Below are 22,248 nucleotides of genomic sequence, written 5' to 3'. Positions count from 1 at the left end.
CAAATAAATTCATGTAGAAGCTATCTGTGTATGTATTTATCTGTATATACTGTATATAGATAAGCTCTTTGTAATTAAAGAAGGTAGTCGGAATATTTTTACACATATTTTTACACATATATTACACATACTTTTTACAATATGAAAGCATCTTGTTCATTTTTATGAATTTAACACAGACATTAAAAACATTAAAACGTTTATTCACATTTTTTAATGTAAAATGGTGTGTATTTGCCTTTTTATAGTGTCTGTGAAGTGTTAAAGTGTCTATAAAACTTGTGCAATGTTGAGTCAGAACTTCACAACTGAACTTTAAAAACATATGCAAGCATATATAACAGTGTTATTATATGTGATAATGTTATTTGAGCCACTAAAACATGTAATTTTGTTATTTTAAGATATATCCACACCTCTAGGCACATTTGTTACTGCTTTTCTTTAGATATACAAGTTTCACAGAATCTTTTTACACATATATAAAGTTATCTTATTGACTTTATTTGTTTTTATTTAACACTGGCTTTAAAACACACCTTTCACATCTTTTCGTGATGTAATTTAATGTAAAATGGTATGTAATTGCATTTTTATAGTAAGTGTCTATAAAACTTGTGCAACGTTATGAATCAGAGATTTACTTTAACTTTATCTGATGTTTAAAAACATATATATGCACATATAACAGTGTTATTACATGTAACTACACAATATTACAGTTATTAGAGACACTAAAACATGTAATTTTGTCATTTTAAGATATATCCACACCTCTAGACACATTTTATAACTGCTTTTCTTTAGATATGTGTTATTTGTATTTAAGGAAGTTTCACATAATCTTTTTTTAAACATATATTTTAATGCTTTTTATTGACTTTATTGAATTTAACTCTGATTCTGTAACTTTTTGAACTATATATTTTTGAATATGTAAACTGATGTCTCTTTTCTTTTCTGCTCGTCCTCCAGATTGCTCGCCAACAGCAGCAGCTCCTGCAGCAGCAACACAAAATCAACCTCCTGCAGCAGCAAATCCAGGTGTGTGTTCAATTCGGTGTATATGTGTGTGCATGTGTGTGTGTATATATATGTGTGTGTGTGTGTGTGTGTGTATATATGTGTGTGTGTGTGTTCATGCATGAGTGACGTCACTGTGTAACAATGGGAATTCACGGCAATCAGTTCTAGTTGACAGGCATGAGCAGGGCGCAACGTAAACCCTTCGAAATCAGTCCACCAATCAGCAATCAACCCCCCTCCACCAATCACAGGACAAGAATCAGCCGGCCTGTCTTGCAGCTGATCCTGCAGACTCTTCATCTACGAACAATCACTGAACAGCTCTTCTAAACTGACCACTGTACTTATGCTTTAAGTTTTAAAGCTGGTCCACAGAAACATCCATATAATCTGATGGAGAAATTAATTGACTTCAGTAGTAATTCTGCACAAGGTGAGTCACGATGCTCATTGCTATCTTACACCTCGTGAACAGTCTATTTTCATACCTTAAAATAACATCGACGTTTAGGATGTTTCTATCATGGCGACGAGAAATATAGGTGTGCCACTGACTGATTAAAACCCTGACAACAGTCAACAGTGAGCTGTCCAATCCTATCTTAACCATGTAGGAGCTAGAATATGGAATAGGTGCACCATACACACTGTGCACGCTCAGCACACAAATTCAGCTTTTACATCAGCATTAAACAGAATTTTTAAAGGGAATGATAGGCAAGTGACACACTGATTAGTTTATTTATAGTTTATTTCAGGTTATTTTACGCCCAAAATTAACCACACCCATGATTAATGAAGACAATTAGTACATGCCTTTTACACGTTTCGAACTGGCAAAGTGTACTTTTCCCGTCGTTACGATAGCAAAGCTTCTAGCTTTGTGATACGCAATAGACCTGTGTGCTAAAGATCACTAAAATGTTTAGTTAATATTTATTATATCCTGAAACATCTATAGAATCTGATGGACAAATTAATTTACTGCAATAGTAACTCTGCACAAGGCGAGTCACGATGCTCATTCCTATCTTACACCTCGTGAACAGTCTATTTTCACGCCTTGCACCTACACCATCAAAATATAATTTTAAGGAGTGTAGGAATAAACCTACACTGATGTGTAGTGCAGGGTGGTCTGGAAGTGAGGTGTGTTCAGGTTTCTATCTTGGCGACGAGAAATACAGGTGCGCCACTTTCTGATTAAAACCCTGACAACAGTCAACAGTCAATCGCTGGTCTAATAGAGGATATAATATCTGTATGTATGAGTAGTAGGTGTGTGTGTTTATCTGTGTGTGTGTGTGTGTGTGTGTGTGTGTGAATCCTCTTAAAAACTGAGTGAACTAGTCTAATTTGTTTGTTAAAGCCTTAAATATTGAGTCTTGAGTCTTGAGGCTAGGCCCTGCCAGCCTTTGGCTGAGGAAGCTGTATCACACTGAAGCTATTCAAACACACACACACACACACTAACACACACTAACACACACTCAGACAATCCCCCACACTGGACCTTAGCCATGTCTATGTGTGTGTGTGTGTGTGTGTCTATATATGTGTGTGTAAGAGATGCAGCTGTGTTTGTTTGGTGTATATGTGAACACACTATACAGCAAAGAAAAAAAAATAAATAAATAAATTTAAAAAAAATATATATATATATATATATATATGTCTAAGTATGCATAATTGTTTATATGCCTACTTCAAATGCATATCAATGCTGGTAACTCTGTGTGTGTAACTTTTTGTGAGTGTGTGTGCATGCATGTTGTGTGTCTGGAGCAGCTGTGTGTGTGTGTGTGTGTGTGTGTGTGCTCCAAAAACACGTCCGCTCGGGTGCTTTAGAGAAACGACCCTCAGAGAAACAAAGCTCCTTTTTCCCATGACTTCGCAACCTTTTCCCAAACAAGCATCTCTGCATTCAGCCTCATGGAACAATAGTTTCTCACACTGAGCAGACAGAGGAGAGCCTCGTTAGCAGCCAATCGCAGCGCTTTATCAGCCTCGCTTCAGCTCGAGGAACTCACATTTGTTTCGGGACTGAAGACAGAAGATCCACAGACAGAGATTCACTTACACAGTGAATTATGATGATATACACTTCAGTTTCTGAACTAGTTTCTCTGATTTTGCTATTTATAGGTTTATGTTTGAGTAAAATGAACATTGTTTTTTATTCTATAAACTACAGACAACATTTCTCCCAAATTCCAAATAAAAATATTCTCATTTAGAGCATTTATTTACAGACAATGAGAAAAGGTTTCAATATTTATTTTAAGAGTTTAAAGAGTTCAGAAAACAATATCTGGTGGAATAACCCTGGTCTGGTTTTTAATCACAGTTTTTAATTCATGCATCTTGGCATCATGTTCTCTCCTCCTCCACCAGTCTTACACACTGCTTTTGGATAACTTTATGCTGCTTTACTCCTGGTGCAAAAAAATTCAAGCAGTTCAGTTTGGTGGTTTGATGGTTTGTGATCATCCATCTTCCTCTTGATTATATTCCAGAGGTTTTCAGTTTGGCGAAATCAAAGAAATTCATAATTTTTACAAGTTTAAGGTGGAACAGTAAAGTTGGCTAGCTAGCCAAACACTGAAACGAACTTCTAGCTATTTTTTTAAGCTTGTTTTAAAGAAAATTGCACAAACTACACTTTAATCTATAGGATTAGGATTCTAATTACCAAGAAACTTCAGTCTTGTAGGTCTTGAACAGCCCCAAGGTTGCACTGGAGCTACAGTTCACAAGGCTAACAAAGCTAATGGAAGATAATAAAAGCTTATAACTAATTAGACAACCAAATTCCTAAGCATTTTAAAAGACCTGCTTTCTTCTGTTTGGAAAGTTTATAAACTCTTAAAAAAGCTACCTGTCTTTAAGCATTCACACACACACACACACACACACTTACTCTATACCCCCTCCGTATCACAGGCCACTTCGTCAGGCTCCCCAGGGGCAGAGTGCTTATACACACACATGTACCTGGTGTGGCCCGTAAGCTGTCTTTGATTCTCATTAAAGCCTCGCTCCTCGGACCCCTGGCACTGCCGCCGAAGGAGCCGCGAGAAGCAATCCACTCCGGATTAAAAGAAAGCACCTGCCGAGTGGCTGGAGGCTCCTGTGGAGGAGCGAGGCAGCGAGGCAGCGAGGCACTGAGGCCATCTATAATACATTTCCACGCTCGCAAAGAGGCGTAACAGCCAGGCAGGCCTTTGGGCCCGCACTGCCGCCAATTCCACCACCACCGCCACCACTGCTGCCGCTACTACTGCCACTCCTTATTAAAGCTTTCTCTCGCAACAGCCACTTCCTCCCATGCCCGCACTCTCGTTTTCTCATTAGCAGCTTTTCTCAGCACACCTCCTCCAGCTCCGTGGGAAGCTCTGCCGGTGTTAGAAGCCTCGCCTCGCCTGCGTTGGCTCGGTTTCACCGGCGGCTCTGCGTGAGGCCTCTTCATCCGCCGAGCTGGAGACCGCTGGCCTGAGCGGACCTCCTGCACAGCATCGTCCAGATCCTTTCATTTCAGAAACGTTTGAGAAACGTCGTGCATCGTTTAGGGCTACTAGTTTCTAACTTAAGCAAGGAAAAACACTAGGGAGCGATAGAGAGCTTAGATTCTCTGCCCGATCCCGAGCCGACCCGATCTGACTTGAGTCGGGCCGAGATTTCCCACTGCTTTGCTCGGGCCGGCTCAGGAAAGTAGTCTGAGATGTTGGTGTCTGTTTTTTAATGCTATTTAAGATTTTCTGCCTTAACTTGACCCAACCTGAGGCCCGACTCAAACTCGGGCCAAAATTTCCCATCACTCTCTTCGGGCCGGGCTTGAGAAAGTAGTCTGTGATGTAGGCGTCTTTCAATGCTATTTTTATTTTATATAAAGTTCTGATAAAGTTCTGAAAATTATTCTATATGATAATTACAATATAGAAAAGTAACAAATCAAACCGTGAGCGATAGAGAAGTTAGATTCTCTTACCATCACTTTTCTATGGCCGGGTCGGGTCGGACTCGAGAAAATAATCTAAGACGTAGACGTCTGTTTTTTAATGCTATTTGTATTTTACTATAAAGCTATGATAAAGCGTGATAATCACAATATAGCCAAGTAACCAATGTTATTAACTGTTATTAGCGAAAATTAACGAAATAACGAAAACTGAAAGTGAAAAAGTGCGTTTTTGTCAACTGAAACTAATAGAAACGTTATTAAAAAAAAAAAAAACGTTAACTAAATGAAACCATACTGTGTGTTTAAAAAACGAACTAAAACCAACAGAAATTACAGATAGAATACTATCTGATAGATAGAATAATAATATGTTTGTTCATTTATCTATAAGCGCTGTGTTTCCACTTTACAGCTGGCAGTGTTATGCTGAAATCAGCACATGGCGCGTGACGTTAGTTCTTGTTTACAGTGCTCACACTAGCCATGAAATAACGGCATAAAACACTGAGGAAGCTGCATAAAATTCTGTATGGGATTAGAATATGAGCACAAGAGAGATTAAAACAAGTGTTTTTTTAGTGAAACAGGAGATACAGTATGTGGAATAAACTCCACACAGCTATAAGTCCATCTGAGAAGCAGCATAAGAGCGCTAACTGTGAAAACCTTCACCAGCCTGACATTATACTGTATGTATTCTGCATTTAAGGCTGCTAGCTTGTGGACTTTTACAGTTTTTGTGGACAGTTGGTTAGTTTGACAGTAACTGATTTTTTTTTTTTTTTTTATGAAACAAAACTAAAACTAAATCTAATACTAGTCTGAATAATAACAAAAAAAAAACGAAGCACTAATAAAAAAACTAAAAAATAGAAATAATAAAAACTAATTAAAAAACTGTATTAAAAAAAGTTGCATCAATTAGAATGCTGTAATCACGTTCCTTCACTTGTTTGCATGGGACTTGCAGCGCTGCGTGTAGCTGTTCTTAAATAAACATTTTCCTTAAATAACAGGTCTATGCTTCTTCAGTGTTGCAACGTTGATTAACCATTGATTAATCATTCTGAACAGATTTCGCTCATTCTAACAGCCTGAAAACAGACAGTTTATAGCTCGGGTAGAACGTGCAAAGGCTCAGGCCGGGTCTGGTCAGAATTTTAGGGCTTGATTTAAAATCTAGGGAGCAAAATGTGAGGTAGCGAAGAAGCGAGAGGCAACGTCCGCCTGACGTTCAGCTAAATAAGTAACTAACTAACTAGCTAACTTCCTTAAGTCTTCAAACTCTGGGGCGACAGCAGCTAACAGCAGCTTCATATTACATTCAACCTACCGTTCTGTACGCTAACCCAATAAACCAATAAACCACACGCCAATGAAGGAGCTCATACACGTTGGGTTCAGCGTATGAGCTCAGTTTAAACGAATCCAACTCGGTTGTTAAGCGCCGCTGGCTGCAAATTCAGGACTGTAAATTCATTTTCCCATGCGTGGTGGTGGTAGCCGTGGTGGTGGAGGGGGTTGATCCATTCGTGGAGGAGAGAAAGCGAGAGAAAGAGAGAGAGAGAGAGAGGGAGAGAGAGAAAAGAAAAGGGATAACAGACCCGCTAGCGCACAAACAACACACTCATCAGCGCTAGTCCAGGTCCTGCACACAGGAGCGGCTAACCCAATTGGCTGTGTAATTGTTTAATTTGTCTCATTACACCTAAATGAATGTAATTGGTGTTTTTCCTTACCGCGGCAGCTGAGCTGGTTCCGAGCGCCGAGCGTAAAGCACTATTTTTCACACGGGTTTTCTGCCCTCCTCTCACTTTTCACTCCTTCCTTATCAAGAAAAGCAGAGGCGAGGCCAAATCACTGAATGCCAGTGCGGCTAACGATAATAGAAAGCTAGTTAAAGCCAGTTTAGAATTAAAAAGAGATTATAATTATTATTACTGCTTAATCTTATGTTTGGATCTGTTTGTTTTTGGATGTGGCTCTGCCTGTAGTTTACTTTATAATTCATTAAATGATGCTCATGACCGTCCAATCACCTTATTCCTAATATAAAGCAGTTTAAAGCAGTTTGAGACTGGATGCTATTGATTCCAGTCATTGGCTGCTGGTTGGTTTAAAAAAAAATCTAATGTCTCTCAATTATATACAGTATTAGTAGATTCTTAAGCATTACAATTCAGCAATGTTTAATAATGTCTAATATTGTATCATCAATAAATGATCAACCATATAAAACATGATTTAGCCATTTATCAACATTTATTACTGTTTTAACGACTGTTAACTGTGACCCTTATTGTAAAGTGTTACCAAAATCTTTATATCAATAAGCAGAAGTAAGAAAGATGGATGTGGCTCATGTTCAGTCATTTTTAATTTGAACATTAATCGTTTCATCAGAAATCTCTCACAAATTATAAAATTAAAATTAACGAAAAAAGTTAAAAATATTTGAACTTGTTTTTGCTTATTTTTCAATGAGTTCCACCATGTGGCAAATATAGTATCTTCTGAAACTCTTGAGAAATTACACTTTTTAAAGTGGGAATGATAAAAATATTAATAATAAGTTTTCCCATTTAGAGGCCAGAAAGGTTTCGTCTTGTAAGGTCTTGTAAACACCACTTGAATGATGGATGTCTTGCTATCTTTTCCAATTGTTCCATGCATTCAGCTGCTACTCAGCTGTATATCCCACTATCACTAGTGATGCTCCAACACCAGCACACGCCTCCTCCGATACATTTGAAGTCAGACTCCGCCTCTTTTCAACTTTTTTACAGTAGCATCACAGCGCTAATGTTTGGCGGAAAGCACAGCGACTCGGTTCTTATACATCAGCTCACAGATGCAGCCTTGTGCTGATCCACATCACCCTAGGAGTGAGGGTGATGAGGGGAAACAAGAGCGCCCTCTACTGTACTGTACCCACCCAGAGAGAGAGAGAGCAAGGCCTACTGTGCTCTCTCAGGGCTCTGGCAGCTCTGGATGACCGCAAGCTGCATGAACCAGCGATTCTCCTGGTCATAGTCGCAGCGCTTTAGACCACTGACAGATAGAAAGACAGATAGAGAGAGACAGATAGAGAGAGAAAGACAGTGATTGGTGGACCAATCAGATCCTTCCTTTTTCCTCATTTTGTTTCTCGACTCATTCTCTTGATCTGGAGCAGTCAGTCATGGTCAGCGGTACCTGCGCTGAGCTCCGTGACGATGGGGAAGTAGGCAGGAGATGCTTTCCTCTCCGCCGCGGCGGCTTGCCAGCTAATAGGAGCTATTTGAGGAAGGACACACAGGCAGCGAAGCAGATGGGCACTGCGCTATGCCCACCTACGGCGGCCGGCTGACGCACCGCCTGCACTCCCGCCTAATGGAGGGCTAATAAAAGGCAAGCAGTGCCAGCGCAGGCCCGCCACTCAATTTCATTAGCCACTAATCAGCCAAAGGTGCCCTTGGCTCACGGAAAAAAAAGGGCTGTCCGTCGGAAAAGAAAGAGCGGAAAAATGAAGAGTACTTGGAAGAAGAGTGGGCAGAACTGGGTTGAAAATGGTTGAAAGTGTGCTGGTGGTTAAATCTACAAGGCCCTTTGTTTCCTGGGGTTGGGAAAACAGGCGTAGAGAGAATTTTGGAGGGAATTGCCTTCGGAAAACATCGTAGAGGCCTTCTTCTTCTTCTTCTTCTTCTTCTTTATCTTCTTTTTCAACACATTCTTCCCGGTAACAGCCCTTTGTGAGCATAAAAGAGATTAAACTCCAGTGTGAAAATCTGTAAAAATACGACACATTTTTATCCATGACATGACGTTTAAAATATAAGCAGCTACAATATGCAGTTATTTTAAAGGAGAACTCTGGTGTGACTTTTGTGTGCAGTAAAACATGATAAAAAAAAAAAAAAAACACTAACCTTTGTTGAATAACACACTTCTTCTGAAATCCAGCAATTTTATTCTGCTATTCTGCTGTTCAAACACCCTTTACAGTGGGTGATATGGGGCATATTTTTGTGTAGCTTCTGTACTTTGAGCCTGGCTAACAGTGTAAACAGCGATGTATCTGCAGGGGCAAAATATGCCCCATATACACAATGGTGATTCAAAGTGCTTTACAAACTAGAAAACACAAAGCGAAAACATGAAGCAGTAAAAATGGAAATAAAAAATAAATAAGAATTAAGCCTAGATAAAACATGATTTAAACATGATTAACACAAAGATGCGTCAAATAAAAAAACATGTAAGAAAAAATTGTAATGCAAAAAAAAGGTGTTTTGGACAAACTCTTCGTCATGTTTTTCTACACCAAAAGTCACACCAGAGTTCTCCTTTAAATACACTGCAAAGTGTAGCTGCTTATATTTTAAACAGGCCATATCATGAATAAAATTGTGTCATTTTTATACAGATGCAGATATACAGAAGTTTCTTGGAGTAATCTTCAAGAACAGACAGGATAAAATCAACATAAAATTTCAATGTATTGTTGTTGGAATTGTTGAAGACAATCTAGGTATTGTGATGAATGATGCAAAAAAAAATAGGAAAATATAGGGAACTCCATCATGTGATTCCAGATGCTTCCTAATGACCTCACCCTCTTGTTCAGGATCTATGTGGCGATACTAAGTTACACGGCCTCGGAGGAGCACTGTTAGATCCGTGTGTAATTATTTACCGAGCCCGCGGAGCCGGTGGCTGTGGCAGAAACGAAGTGCCGCGCTTTGGCTTCATCTTTTCACATATTAATCTTTCACACTGTCGACGTGGGGCTCACTTAACAAAGTCCACCGGGAGGGGAGGAGGGGAGGGTGGGGTTTGGTGATGTGTATGCATATGAGGATATGAGATATGAGGATATGGTTTATGAAGCCACTCAACCTGCAGCCACTTCTAACTGCTAACTGTAGCAGGCTAGTGTGTGTAGTGTATTAGTGTGTTTGGCAGTGAAATGTATCTATTACACCTTATTATTTCACTAAATTTGGGCTAGAAATGTAAAAAATGCTAAATGTTAAGGCTGGTTTACACTTCTGCGTTGATTCAATGCATCGTCTATGGCACAGCCTGTGCGAGCGCCCTATGCAGCTTCAGGCATTTATACTTCTACGCTTGTGTTGCTTCTCCGCTTCTCTATGTTGCTCTGCAGTTTAAAACACTGTATATAGGGTCCATATACCCAAATATAAATTGGTGTAGTGTCAGTATGCTTCACATTGTGACCAAAACCCAAAATTTGAAGGTTTTGCTAGAGGTCACCAGTCATCTTACACTGTCTTTGACCTATTTTCTAGTATGCTTTTAAAATGCACAACCCTGTATACAATTGCAGAGATTTTTAAAACAATATTGCACCAACTAAACGTAGATCCATGTCTATGATTGGTTGATTATTCTGTCAGAAATGTTTGCCTTTTTAAGGCCTTCAGGAAGAAATCAGTGCATGCCCTCATTTGGCTGCATCTATCAAGATACCACATGGAAGATAATCCTGATTGGACAATTATCAAGATTTTAACCCTTCTGTTTCCAAACGAAGAGTATTGCTGCACTGTTTTTTTTTGCATTTACTGTCAGTGTTTAAGCTAATTTACTACCAATATTTTTTGTGCTTTTATGAAAATGCAGGTCAAATTACAAAAGTACAGAAATCATTGGGCCTTGTCTAAGATCTAGTAGTTCAAATGTCCTCCACTTAAAGGGTAACTAAAGCCACTGATTTTTGGAGCAGTTTGGGAGGGGCACATACTTGGTGATGTATGGGTTTAGGGATAGGGCAAGAGGGAGAGCAGTGAGATGCAGATGGTTGGACGTCACCAAAGGGGCGGGATTATTGATTATTGACTGATTTGCGTATTATGAGTGTCTGCATAGCGAAGTACACAGAAACATCATCCTCACCTATAGCACAGTTGAACCTGTGGGGGCGCTGCAGAGGCAACAATGAAAATGAAAATGCAATAAAAGCACTTTTTAAAAGGTTAGGAACCTTTTAATCAGGACTTTATGTTTTATTACTTCAAAGCAACACATGAAAAAATTAAAGAAATAGTTTGGGAGGGGCACTGGGTGATGTATGGGTTTAGGGACAGGGCACAAGGGAGAGCTGATTGGAGTCGCAACAGTATGCCTCTGATAGTGGTAAGATAATTGGATGTCATCAGAGGGGTGGTAAATACTATATATAGCACAGTTAAACCTGTATGAAAACACAATGAACAATTTTTTTTAAGGTTTGGAAAGGTTTATAATAATTTTAAGCAAGACTGGTAGGTTTTATTACTTTAAAGAAACACATTTCAGCTACTATTGAAAAAATATGGTTTACGTTTTAGTGCTCCTTCAAGGAAATAGAGAAAATTAGATTAGAAGTGAGTGTGAGTCAGTGTGTGAGTACAGTGATTCACGTAGCCTCGGAAAACGCAGCCGCCGCCACCGCCGCCGCTACAGCTATCGTCCATAGGCCTGTGCTTACGAGCAGCGAGCTCACAGAAAGGAAAGTAGAAGCCCAAGTCCGCCACTATCCAGCACAAATTAATTACTGGTTGTATGGCTACGTGTCCCCTCTTCAGCGGCGGGTCACGGAGGCCCGGCTTTAATTGCCGGAGCATATGGCTGGAAACAGATTTTAGCTGTGGGACCCACTCTCTCCGCCGCCGCCGCTACTTCTCCACTCTCTCAGATGTGCGCCATATTGTCAATGCTGGCAGCTATTGTTCCACTCATTTACTTCACAGAGCTAATTACTCCCTAATAATAACTTTACCTTGGAGTTTTTTCTCTCTCCTCTGCCAGCAAACCTGTTCACACTACATATGTTAATTATCGGCACATCTTCATTATGTTCAAAAAGCTTTAAGTTCAAGCTGTGCCGCCTGGCGAGAGACTCCGAGTCAGTTTGCTGCCAACTTTCCACTTTTTCCTCCGTTTATTTCTTTAAATATTTTTTTCTCTCTCTCTCTCTCTCCTCTCCTCTCTCTCTCACAATGGTTATGAAAGTCTTGGGGAGAAAAAAGTTCCTCTCTCATGTCGTCTTCTGAGCCTCCGCATCCTTTTCTTTGCCTTCCCTTCCCTTTTCTATTCTTTCTTCATTTTTCTTGTTTTAAAGAGCAGAGTCTTGATTAGAAGACTTGCAGAGGCAACGTCTGCATGTTGTTGCCTTCTTATTTTCCTTCTTCTTCTTCTTCTTCTTTATCTTTTACATCTTCTATTTCTTTACTTTATATTTTTATAGGAAAACATTTGCTGAACCGAATCAGATCAACACAGTCTGCCCAGTAACAGCTTTTTGTTCGCTTAAAGACACTCACTGTAAACTACAGCTAGCTGCTTTACTGTTTTAAACAGCCCATATCATGCATAAACATATAGATATTAAATAGAAGTTTGATAAAAGCTAAAATATTATTTGGCAGTTATATGGAAAATAAGGTCCTAGAACAGACCTATTTACTGTGCACATTTTAATATAGTCATCTATTCAAACGTCAAGATTTTAAGATGAATTTTATGCAAATTAAAAGAGCATGTCAGGATTCATGCAAAGCAACCAGTTTAATCACTTTAAACGACACTCCAACCTAAACTGTAAACTTAACAATTTTCTTAATTTTCACCTAAGCCCAAGTTTTGAACAATATTGACACTGTTTTCCCAATTCTTCTTCGAGTACATGGCACACATGTAATGTGTACTGGACAAAATAACACCATAAATGGACACACAAAATGTTAGAAAATGTTACAAAAGTTTGCAAAATCTTGAAATAGTATGCCAGCAAATTAAGCAAATTAATTGAATGTAGATGAATAATGTTGCTCTCCAAACCATTACTGATTGTGGAAACATCATACTAGACTGTGTTATATCCAGTCCAAAATCATGCTTCCCTCTGCTACTGACAACATTTATGGAGATGCGGATTTCATTTTCCAGCAGGACTTGGCACACTGCCCACAGTACTGCCAAAAGAACCAAATGGTCTTATATAATATTGTAATTTTCTGAGACACTGATTTTTGGGTTTTTGTTGACTGTAAGCCATAATAATAATCATCAACAATAAAATAAATAAATGTTTAAAATAGATCACTCTGTGTGTAATACATCTATATAATATATGATATAATAAAATTGAGATGCACTTGTATATTCAGTATATTTAACATCCTACCTACAGTATATAACATATATGAAAAATGTGGGCATGTTTAATGATTTACAAAGTGTTTATATGTTTCAGGAAAGCCACAAATTCTATTTTTACATTTTTTTTTTACATTCAAGAAGGCCTCACTCACTTGTTTTCTCATTACTGGTGTTTGGCAGTAGAGCAGCTTCACTTCATGGCTTAAACCAAACCTTTCAACGGGTATTCCTTCTGTGTGTGTGTGTATCAGTGAGAGAGAGAGGGATTGACAAAGAGAGAAAGAGAGAGAGAGAGAGAGAATAAGAGACAGAGAGAGAGAGGCATTATGGAATGCAATAGCCAGCTGTTGAAGGGCAGGATTAGCCGGGTTTAATGGAGCCTCCAGCCAGCGCTGGTTGTGTTCTCCACAGTCTTCTGGAATGTTCTGCAGGATTGAAGAGGCAGAGGCTAAACGGCTGGAATAAGAAACAGACAGAAAGGCCGTGACAGCGGCGGAAGGATATAACCACAGGAAAACAAATTCACTGTCTGACCACATTATAAAGTCTCCCCCTCTGTGTGTGTGAGAGAGAGAGAGAGAGAGAGAGAGAGACAGCGCGAGAGTGTGCGTCATGCCCACTACCCTCAGTTCATTGTAGAGCAGCTGTTGCGGCGCTCTCACTAAACTATTAGCGGCTTACTGGAGTCCCCTCGGATCCTGCGAGCCTCGACCTCATTTCCTGCAGTCTTTGTTACACCATCACTACCATCCCCTTATAGCCCCCAGCTCACAACCACACCACCACACCACCTCTCACACACTCTGACCAACACTCAGGACCTCACACACCATAGCTGAACCTCAAAACCTCTGATATAGTCAGAGCGCATCATTCTTCAGAAGATCTATGAAAGGAAAATTTGAAAAGTATCTTAATTCATTACTCTGCAGGTAGAAGTATAGATACTAGGGTTTAATAGTAGAAGTTAAGAAGATTGTATTTACATTCATCACTCTGTTGACCAAAATATAGATACTGGGGTTTATTAAAATACTTCTGTAGAAGTTAAAGATAGATAGATCGATGGATGGATGGATGGATGGATGGATCAATGGATCGATGGATCGATGGATAGATAGCCATAGCCATAATGCCTAAAAATGGCTAGAAATTACTAAAATAATGTCCAAATATTACAGTGTTATTGTTAAAAATATATAATTTGGTATGCACTAGGCTATGCCCTGTTTCAGCTGCATATATACACATATATGAAAATTAATTCATTAATTGTAATGGTACGTGTCCAATCACAATCAGATTCATTCTATCTGGATGGAGGGATTTATCTGGATAGGGGTTTTATTGAACGATGAGAAGTTGGAATGAAAACCAGCTGAAATTAAATATTAAAAAAAAATGTAAGAAGTAGAAAGTTCAGATAATGTAAAATAAAGTGTGAAAATGTGAAATTATTACTCCTATCAATATGGGGTTAGTATGGATGGAGGAAGGGGTTAATCAGGTGATGATCAGGAGAATCTCTTGCTATCTTTAATAAACTCCTGAAGACAGAGCTCTTCAAAGAGCTCTTACTCTCCTAACACCTCTAACTAACTACCTTCTACTACCAGATCAGGAGAATCTTTCACTATCTTTAATAAACTCCTGAAGACAGAGCTCTTCAAAGAGCACTTACTCTCCTAACACCTCTAACTAACTACCTTCTACTACCAGATCAGGAGAATCTCTCACTATCTTTAATAAACTCCCGAAGACAGAGCTCTTCAAAGAGCACTTACTCTCCTAACAACTCTAACTAACTACCTTCTACTACCAGATCAGGAGAATCTCTCACTATCTTTAATAAACTCCCGAAGACAGAGCTCTTCAAAGAGCTCTTACTCTCCTAACACCTCTAACTAACTAACTAATTCTAACCTCATTTCCTTCTTCCCCTCCTTCACTCCTCTATCCCATTATTTCCCTTCGACCTCCTTTAAGCCCTATCTAAAAATGGTTTATCTTAGTTCCTATTACTTTGTACTTGACTATTGTAAGTCGCTTTGGACAAAAGCGTCTGCCAAATGTAATGTAATGTAACGATCAGGTAGAGCATCCATGCATCCATATATCCATCCATATATCTCCAGCACTGGCTGAGCTGAGCTGAGTACACCTTGAAACAGTGTTTGTGTTTAATATCAAACCGTGTTGAGTATAAACTCTCCCCAGGCTTTTTTGAACATACTGACAAGCCTCTAATTGTACCTGCTCCCACCGCCTAACCTACATATGTGTGTGTGAGACAGTGTGTGTGTGTGTGAGCAAACCTCCTGAGAGCGTGAGGTTGTGCTAACGTGGCCACAGAGCCGATGTGAAGATGTAGGCAGCGGCATAGGAGCATATGTCCAATTACGGGGCTGAAAGACGTGCGGCGGCGCACTGTTTGTGATTTGTGGCCGCAGGGGGGCCGTCGCAACACCGCGAGCGTCTCTGATCCACGAGTGGGAGTCCCCGCCGCTTTTGCGGTTCACCCAAATAGAGGAGTAATTATGGTGTGGTGAGAAGACGAGCACTGTTGGGACGGGAACAGTACAGCACTGAGAAAAAGAGAGAGAGAGAGAAAGAGAGAAAGAGGCAGAGAGACATTTATCTATTTATACTGAATACTGAATGCTTCAGACACTTTAGCTGTGGTCACGACCAGCAATAAAACACAATAAAAAAACAAGTGCTTCCTCTTTTACACACCATTTCAGGATTCATACAATGTGTGTGATCCAACCCAGGCAAGAAAAAAATCACCAGAACCAACACTTATAATAGTTTTAACTTGAACGGTATTGTTCATACACTGTTTTCTCAATTCTTCTTCGAGTGCATGGCAGTTAGGTATTGTTTTCTCTAAACACATGTAGATCAATTAAATTAGATAATCTAAATTGTCATGGCTTGCTATGACTGTATGCCCTGATATGGATCAGCACTTTGTCCTGGGTGGACGGTTGTTTCCGGTTGAGAGTACGCGCTATGCTATTGGCTGCAGCTTCTCACTTGTAAATGATAGTGTATAGATTGTGTGTATGCATTCTTGGACCTTGCCTAGAAAGGCAAAAAGGTGCTGTATATTTTGTAAGCATGTAGATGTTACAAAATAAATTACATTTGAATTTATATCTGTTTGCCTGTTTTCAGTAACAGAAGGTTCGAAATTCGAAATTGATTATCAATTAAATTTCAAAATCTGGCAAAACTCACTAATCAGATCCAGCGAAAGTTTAGATTTCCACTTTTTTCACTTTTTTTCACTTTTAGACAGATTTTCTCTGTTCTTTCTCTGTTTCGTTGCCCTGTGAGCGAGAAATAATTAATCTGGAGGAATACACACACTAGAGAAGACTGAGACGGATTAACTTCAGATCTGATTCCGGCTGCTTTACGCTCCTATAAATGTTCCCAACCCAGCCCTGCCTCTTTCTCTTTCTTTCTCTCTCTCTCTCTCTCTCTCTCTCTCTCTCTCTTTCTGTCTCTCTCTCTCTCTCTCTCTCTCTCTCTCACCTGCCACCTCTCTCCTCACCTCCACGGCTCTGTCTGTGCGTTTGCGTCGGTGCAGTCACTAATGTCATTTCTGGAGGCTTTGTGTTTGGCTGGCAGTGCTCTCGTCAATAGAACCATCTGTCCTCTCCTTCCCCGTGCCCGTGCGCTTCAGACTCTCCTTGCCAAAGTCACTGGCTTCAGTTTTTTTTTTTTTTTCTACTGTCTTTCTCTCTTTTTTCTCTTTTTTTTAATGTTGGGAACCTTGTGAAGTGACATGGCGTCTTGCCGAGGTGTGGCGTTTTCCGAACGGAGAGGGGGCCAGATGTTGCGGTAGAGTTTATGTGGGAGACGTTTGTTTCTTGCAGTAACAATTGCTTCTTTAGTTGGGGAACAATTGTCTGTATTGTGTATTGTGTGTGGACCTAAGTTCAGCACACTTTGGCACAGGTAAATCAATGGCTCAGACTCACCTGATTAAGCTCAGCGGTTAGTAAAAGTAGCCAAACTCCTAAAAATTCCTAAAAAGATTCCTAGAAAGATTCTTAGAAAGATTCCTAGATGGATCTTGGGTTGACCATATCATTTTACCAAAGTTTGTTTCTGTAGGTATCTCTAAACTTTAAAATGATTCTGTCTTGTAGTTTAGGAAAGGCGGTTTCTTCTTCTGTCCATCCCATCCATCCATTTCTTATCTCCTACTTTCTGGCTATAGCATGGCATGAATACGGAATACCTTCAAAACAGAGCACCAGTCCATCTTAGGCTTCCAAAGAAGAACCCTTCTACCCAAAGCATTTTTCTTTAATAGATATCTTTAATAGAGCTGTGGAGTTATCAAACCATGCTGGAGACTAACCCCTGAGGAGCACCACTGGTCACTGGGGTCTTAGGTTACACCATTAGCAAAATATTAGCAAAAAAAGAAAAATTCCCAGCCTTTGCCAACATACCGACATCTCTGCTTTTCTTTTCTCCCCCTCTTTTTCTCTCTCTATCTGTCTCTCTCTCGATCTATCAATCTATCTATCTCTGTATCTCCAGCAGGTCCAGGGTCAGCTGCCACCACTGATGATCCCTGTCTTTCCACCAGATCAGAGGACGTTGGCGGCAGCCGCAGCCCAGCAGGGATTCCTCTTGCCTCCGGGCTTCAACTACAAACCAGGTTGCAGTGAGTGTCTCCTGTCTCACTTTCCACACTTTATATCACTTTATATCACATATTCCATCATCCTCAAGCCCCTGGACCACTCTATCAGACTGTCAGAAGACCATCTATACCATTTATATCAGCAATAACAGAAATATCCTATTCTATTATCTTACCTTATCTGGATTCCTGGATTGTGTGATCGAGTTTCAGTGTTCTACTTTGTATCTGTGTGGGTCAAAAACATGGAAATCAGGAGATCAGGAGATCTAAAGGTCAATTTGACAGGTACAAGGGTTGGACAATGAAACTAAAACACCTGTCATCATTTTAGTGTGGGATTTTAGGTTTCATGGCTAAATTGGAGCAGCCTGGTGTTCAATCTTCATTAATTGCACATTGCACCAGTAAGAGCAGAGTGTGAAGGTTCAATTAGCAGGGTAAGAGCACAGTTCTGCTCTAAATATTGCAATGAACACAACATTATGGGAGACATACCAGAGTTCAAAAGAGGACAAATTGTTGGTGCACGTCTTGCTGGAGCATCTGTGACCAAGACAGCAAGTCTTTGTGATGCATCAAGAGCCACGGTATCCAGGATAATGTCAGCATACCACCAAGAAGGACCAACCACATCCAACAGGATTAACTGTGGATTCTCCTGTTTCCACCAGAACTGTCTGTCACCACAATAAATTATTGTGGTCTAAAACCAGGTGTATCAGTTCCATTGTCCATAGATATATTAGCTTAAGCAAGTGCAACAGATTACAGAGGGTTTGGAACCAGAATCAGCAAGTCAGCAAGCAAGAAGCTTCCAAGAGCAGGGTTGGTTGGTGACCACTGGACCAAAGCCTCCAAAACCAGATCGGCTAAACCAGATTGTTCGTCCTGGACTGTAAGCTCCCGTCTATTGCCTTGGTGAGATCAGCCAAGCGCCGAGGAGGCCTGTCCTCTCCTCCACACAACAGACTCTCAGCGTGTGCGTGCATGCTTTTGTGTCTCTAAAGTAGGAGTAAGGGAAGAAGAACGGGAGGGAAAAAAAAGAAGAAGCAGAAAACTTCCTCTAGGGGTTTTGCGTTTTTGGCCGTAGCAGTCCAACTGTGAAGCAATGTGTTGTTTACCGCGAGAGGCGAGCACGACGGCTGCCAGCAGCGAGGCTGCCGAACGTGGACGAATGGATGGATGGAGAGGGAAGAGAGAGTGACCTGCCCCAGGTTGCCACACATTAACACGAACCGCTGCCAGGACGCGCATCCAAACACGCCTCGCACAGGCGGCCTAGCGCACGCCTCCGTCGCCACACACGAATACACACATATATATACACACACATACACACACATAGACATAGACATACACACACACACACACACCTCCCTCCCAAGACGGACCTAGTCCTCGGCTCCAGCTCCGCCCACCGCACTTCACAGTTTCCCAAACAAGTCTATACCCCCCCCTCCCTCTTACACATACACACGCTTCCATCACACACACACCCCCCCTCCATGTTTTAATTACTGCTAGCCGCACCGTCGCACACTGCCCAACTTTTTCAATTACGCGTGTGCTTTTTAGCGGCGGGATGCTAAAACGCGAAACGCGAGACGCAGAAAAAAAATCTAAAGCTCGGGGGGGCAGGAGGACGAGGGGTAAGACGAGGTCCCTCCGGCACGGGACGGGGGACAGGGGACGGGGGACGGGTCCCACCCGACGTCCCGAGAGCGGGACCCTCAGGACGGGCCGAAAGACGGAGGCTCCGCACGCCAAGAACAACATGTTTGCTGTCTTTTCCCTTTTTTTCCCTCCTTTCTTGCTCTTTTGTTACAGCTGTCCCCAGGAGAGGAATAAAATAGCTGGAATACTTGTGTTTATTTAGGGACTGAGAGAGACGAGGAGGAGGGAGGAGGGGGACGGGGTGAGTGAGTGGTGGTAGTCGTGGTGGTGGTGGAGAGCAAAAACACATCATCTCCCCAGAATACATCCTTGAACTGGGTCCAGAGCGCGCTCTCCTCTCGTCCGCGGGCCTGGCTTGTTTTTTAGCACTGAGAGTTGTATGGGAAAAAATGTTTTTTTGGACGCAGCGATAGGGGCGTCTGGTTTATTGCTTACTGAGACAGGGTCCTGCTTCCCCCGGTTCCCCTGGTTCTGCTAGAGTTCAGAGACAGACAGCGTGGAGTCTGGGCTAGAGGAGACGGACGCTGGACAGCTAGCACTTAAAGCGACAGGATTGTTTGTTAGCTAGGTTAGCTAATCAGCTTTTATTTTGATTTTTAAGCAAACTGCTGAGACTTCTGAAACTTCTTTGGACACTTGGTTAGGTACAAAAAAGTTAAAAATGATAACATTGAGTCTTACAGTATATACTCAATATATTGTAGTCATTCTTTTCAATTCCCACACACTCGCTAGGACTCCCCCCCCCCCCAACCCCAGCATCAATTTGATGAATTTGAGCATACTGTAAACAGTAATGCATGTGAAAGCATGCATGCTATTCTTTGAGAATAATTAATTTGAGAGTCCTCAGGATAAGAGCTGTCAGGGTGTTGTCGTGATCATTCCTTTTTAGAGTCTTTTTTAGAGTCTTTTTGAGTTTTTATTAGAGATCTTTTTGAGATGCCACTAAACGCACATTTAAAGCAATCCAATAAAGTACTGTACTCATTTTTCTCTGCTGATATCTATCATTTTTTGGGGGGTATAAAAACAAGACCTCTAAAAAACAGATTATAAGAAACACAGAAGCTGCATCAGGAGGAAGGACTCAAATTCACAAGTAGCTAAAACATTTTATAGAGTTCAAGACCTGAGATGCGGACCAAATATTTTCCAAGTGCAATGGGATGGAGTGCTACAGACTAGTAGCTCTCCAGCCCAGAGGGTTGTTGAACCCAATTACAGTTAATGAACAGTTGATCTCAAAGCAGGTAAACCCAAGAAGAAAGGAACAAAAAAGAAATAAATTAACACACAGAATACAACCCTGCCATCAGGGTTGTGCTTCAATACACTACCACTGCCCTGGCTAGTGAATCGGGACACGACCGGGAAAAATGCCCTTAAAAGGAGATAGAGAGGCTAAGAACGGGCGGAAAAACAAAAGTGGGTGGATAGTTCATTACATGGCTTATTATTACTTTGACAAAATACATGGAGAAACAGCATCAGGTGGAGTTATTTATTTTTCTTGATAGTCAATAATTACACCTCTAGGATACATGTAGATTAACTTATTAAAACCTGACACTCAGAGCAGCCTATACCTTTCAGGATTTAGATCAGGAAACACAAAGAAAACTATAAATATATATATATATATATATATATATATATATATATATATATATATATATATATATATATATATATATATATATATATATATAAATATTAACTTTTTAGTCTAAATAAAAAAAAAAACTATATAAAGTAGTGCGCACACCATATCTAGCTTTAGTTTGAGTAAAGCAGGTAGTTTCACACTTTTTCTGTGGACACTTTTGAGTCTTTATTTACTGATATTATTTGTTTACTGATTAAAAAACATCATATAAATATGTTTGAAGCACTAAAGGTAAATAATATTGGTTGGGGAAGGAGATTTTTCACTTTTTTAGGTGTTTTTCTCTCAATGGGTTTCTTGTAGATTTAGCTTTACTGCACTGGGATGTGATCACTATTTCCGTGTCCCATGAAAAGTCTAAAAACGCTCCCCCATTTTCGGACACATGTTCGGACTCCCATCACTCTCTGGACCCTGTGCCCTCCCAGCATCCCCCCCCCCCCCCGCCTCCATCACCCACCTCCCCTCGCCAGCGCTGACCTTTCTCCCTGGCTGTGTAATTACAAAAAAAGCCTATCTGCAGGTGGACGCTAATAAGCCCTTCTATTCAGGCCGGGGCTCTGATTCATCAGCGCAGGCTTGGAGGGCGCTCGCTGGAGCCTGGGCCGAGAGGCGAGAGCCAACGTCTGCCCGTTAATTACCGGGCGTCTCTTTATCAGCACTCGCGCCTTCGGCCCCTATTGTGCTGCAGGTATTAGAGCCGCGGCCGCACAATCGCGCTTTCATTAGAGAGCGCCGAGAGAGCACAAAGGAGGGCTTTGCGGATGACGGAAAGAGAGAAAGAGAGAGAGCAATAGAGAGAGAGAGAGAGAACTAGAGAGGGAGAGGGGTGGGACTGTGGCTCAGGTGATAGAAGAAGAAGAAGAGGAGGAAGAAGGGTGGAGAGGAGAGACATAAGAGGGGAGGAGAGAAACAATGTTAGAAAAAGGGAGGGAGGGAAGAAAAGAGGGAGGACAATTAGGTCATGGTCACACAGGTAGATCAAAACAGAACAGTGTTACAGAAGGAGGTTAGGACTGTGTGTGTGTGTATGTGTGTGTGTGTATGTGTGTGTGTGACATTGTGAAGATCTGAGAAAGGTTTATTTAAACTTTCTACTCC

The 22,248-nt window shown here is 40.8% G+C and overlaps 1 protein-coding gene across 3 annotated transcripts in view; it reads left to right on the top strand.

Annotated features, from left to right (window-relative positions):
* sox5 (SRY-box transcription factor 5) overlaps positions 1 to 22,248 on the top strand; it is a 158,064-nt gene that overhangs the window by 91,138 nt on the left and 44,678 nt on the right. For 2 of the 3 annotated variants that reach the window (XM_022671758.2, XM_022671755.2), the window contains exons 6-7: positions 976 to 1,044; positions 17,696 to 17,822. In XM_022671758.2, coding sequence (XP_022527479.2) covers positions 976 to 1,044; positions 17,696 to 17,822 — 196 coding nt within the window. The remainder of the gene's footprint in view (positions 1 to 975; positions 1,045 to 17,695; positions 17,823 to 22,248) is intronic. The other variant, XM_022671756.2, reaches the window with a different exon arrangement.

The sequence above is a fragment of the Astyanax mexicanus genome, chromosome 2 (assembly GCF_023375975.1).
Source record: "Astyanax mexicanus isolate ESR-SI-001 chromosome 2, AstMex3_surface, whole genome shotgun sequence".
Classification (NCBI taxonomy): domain Eukaryota; kingdom Metazoa; phylum Chordata; class Actinopteri; order Characiformes; family Acestrorhamphidae; genus Astyanax; species Astyanax mexicanus.
This window is presented reverse-complemented; position numbering and strand designations above follow the sequence as displayed.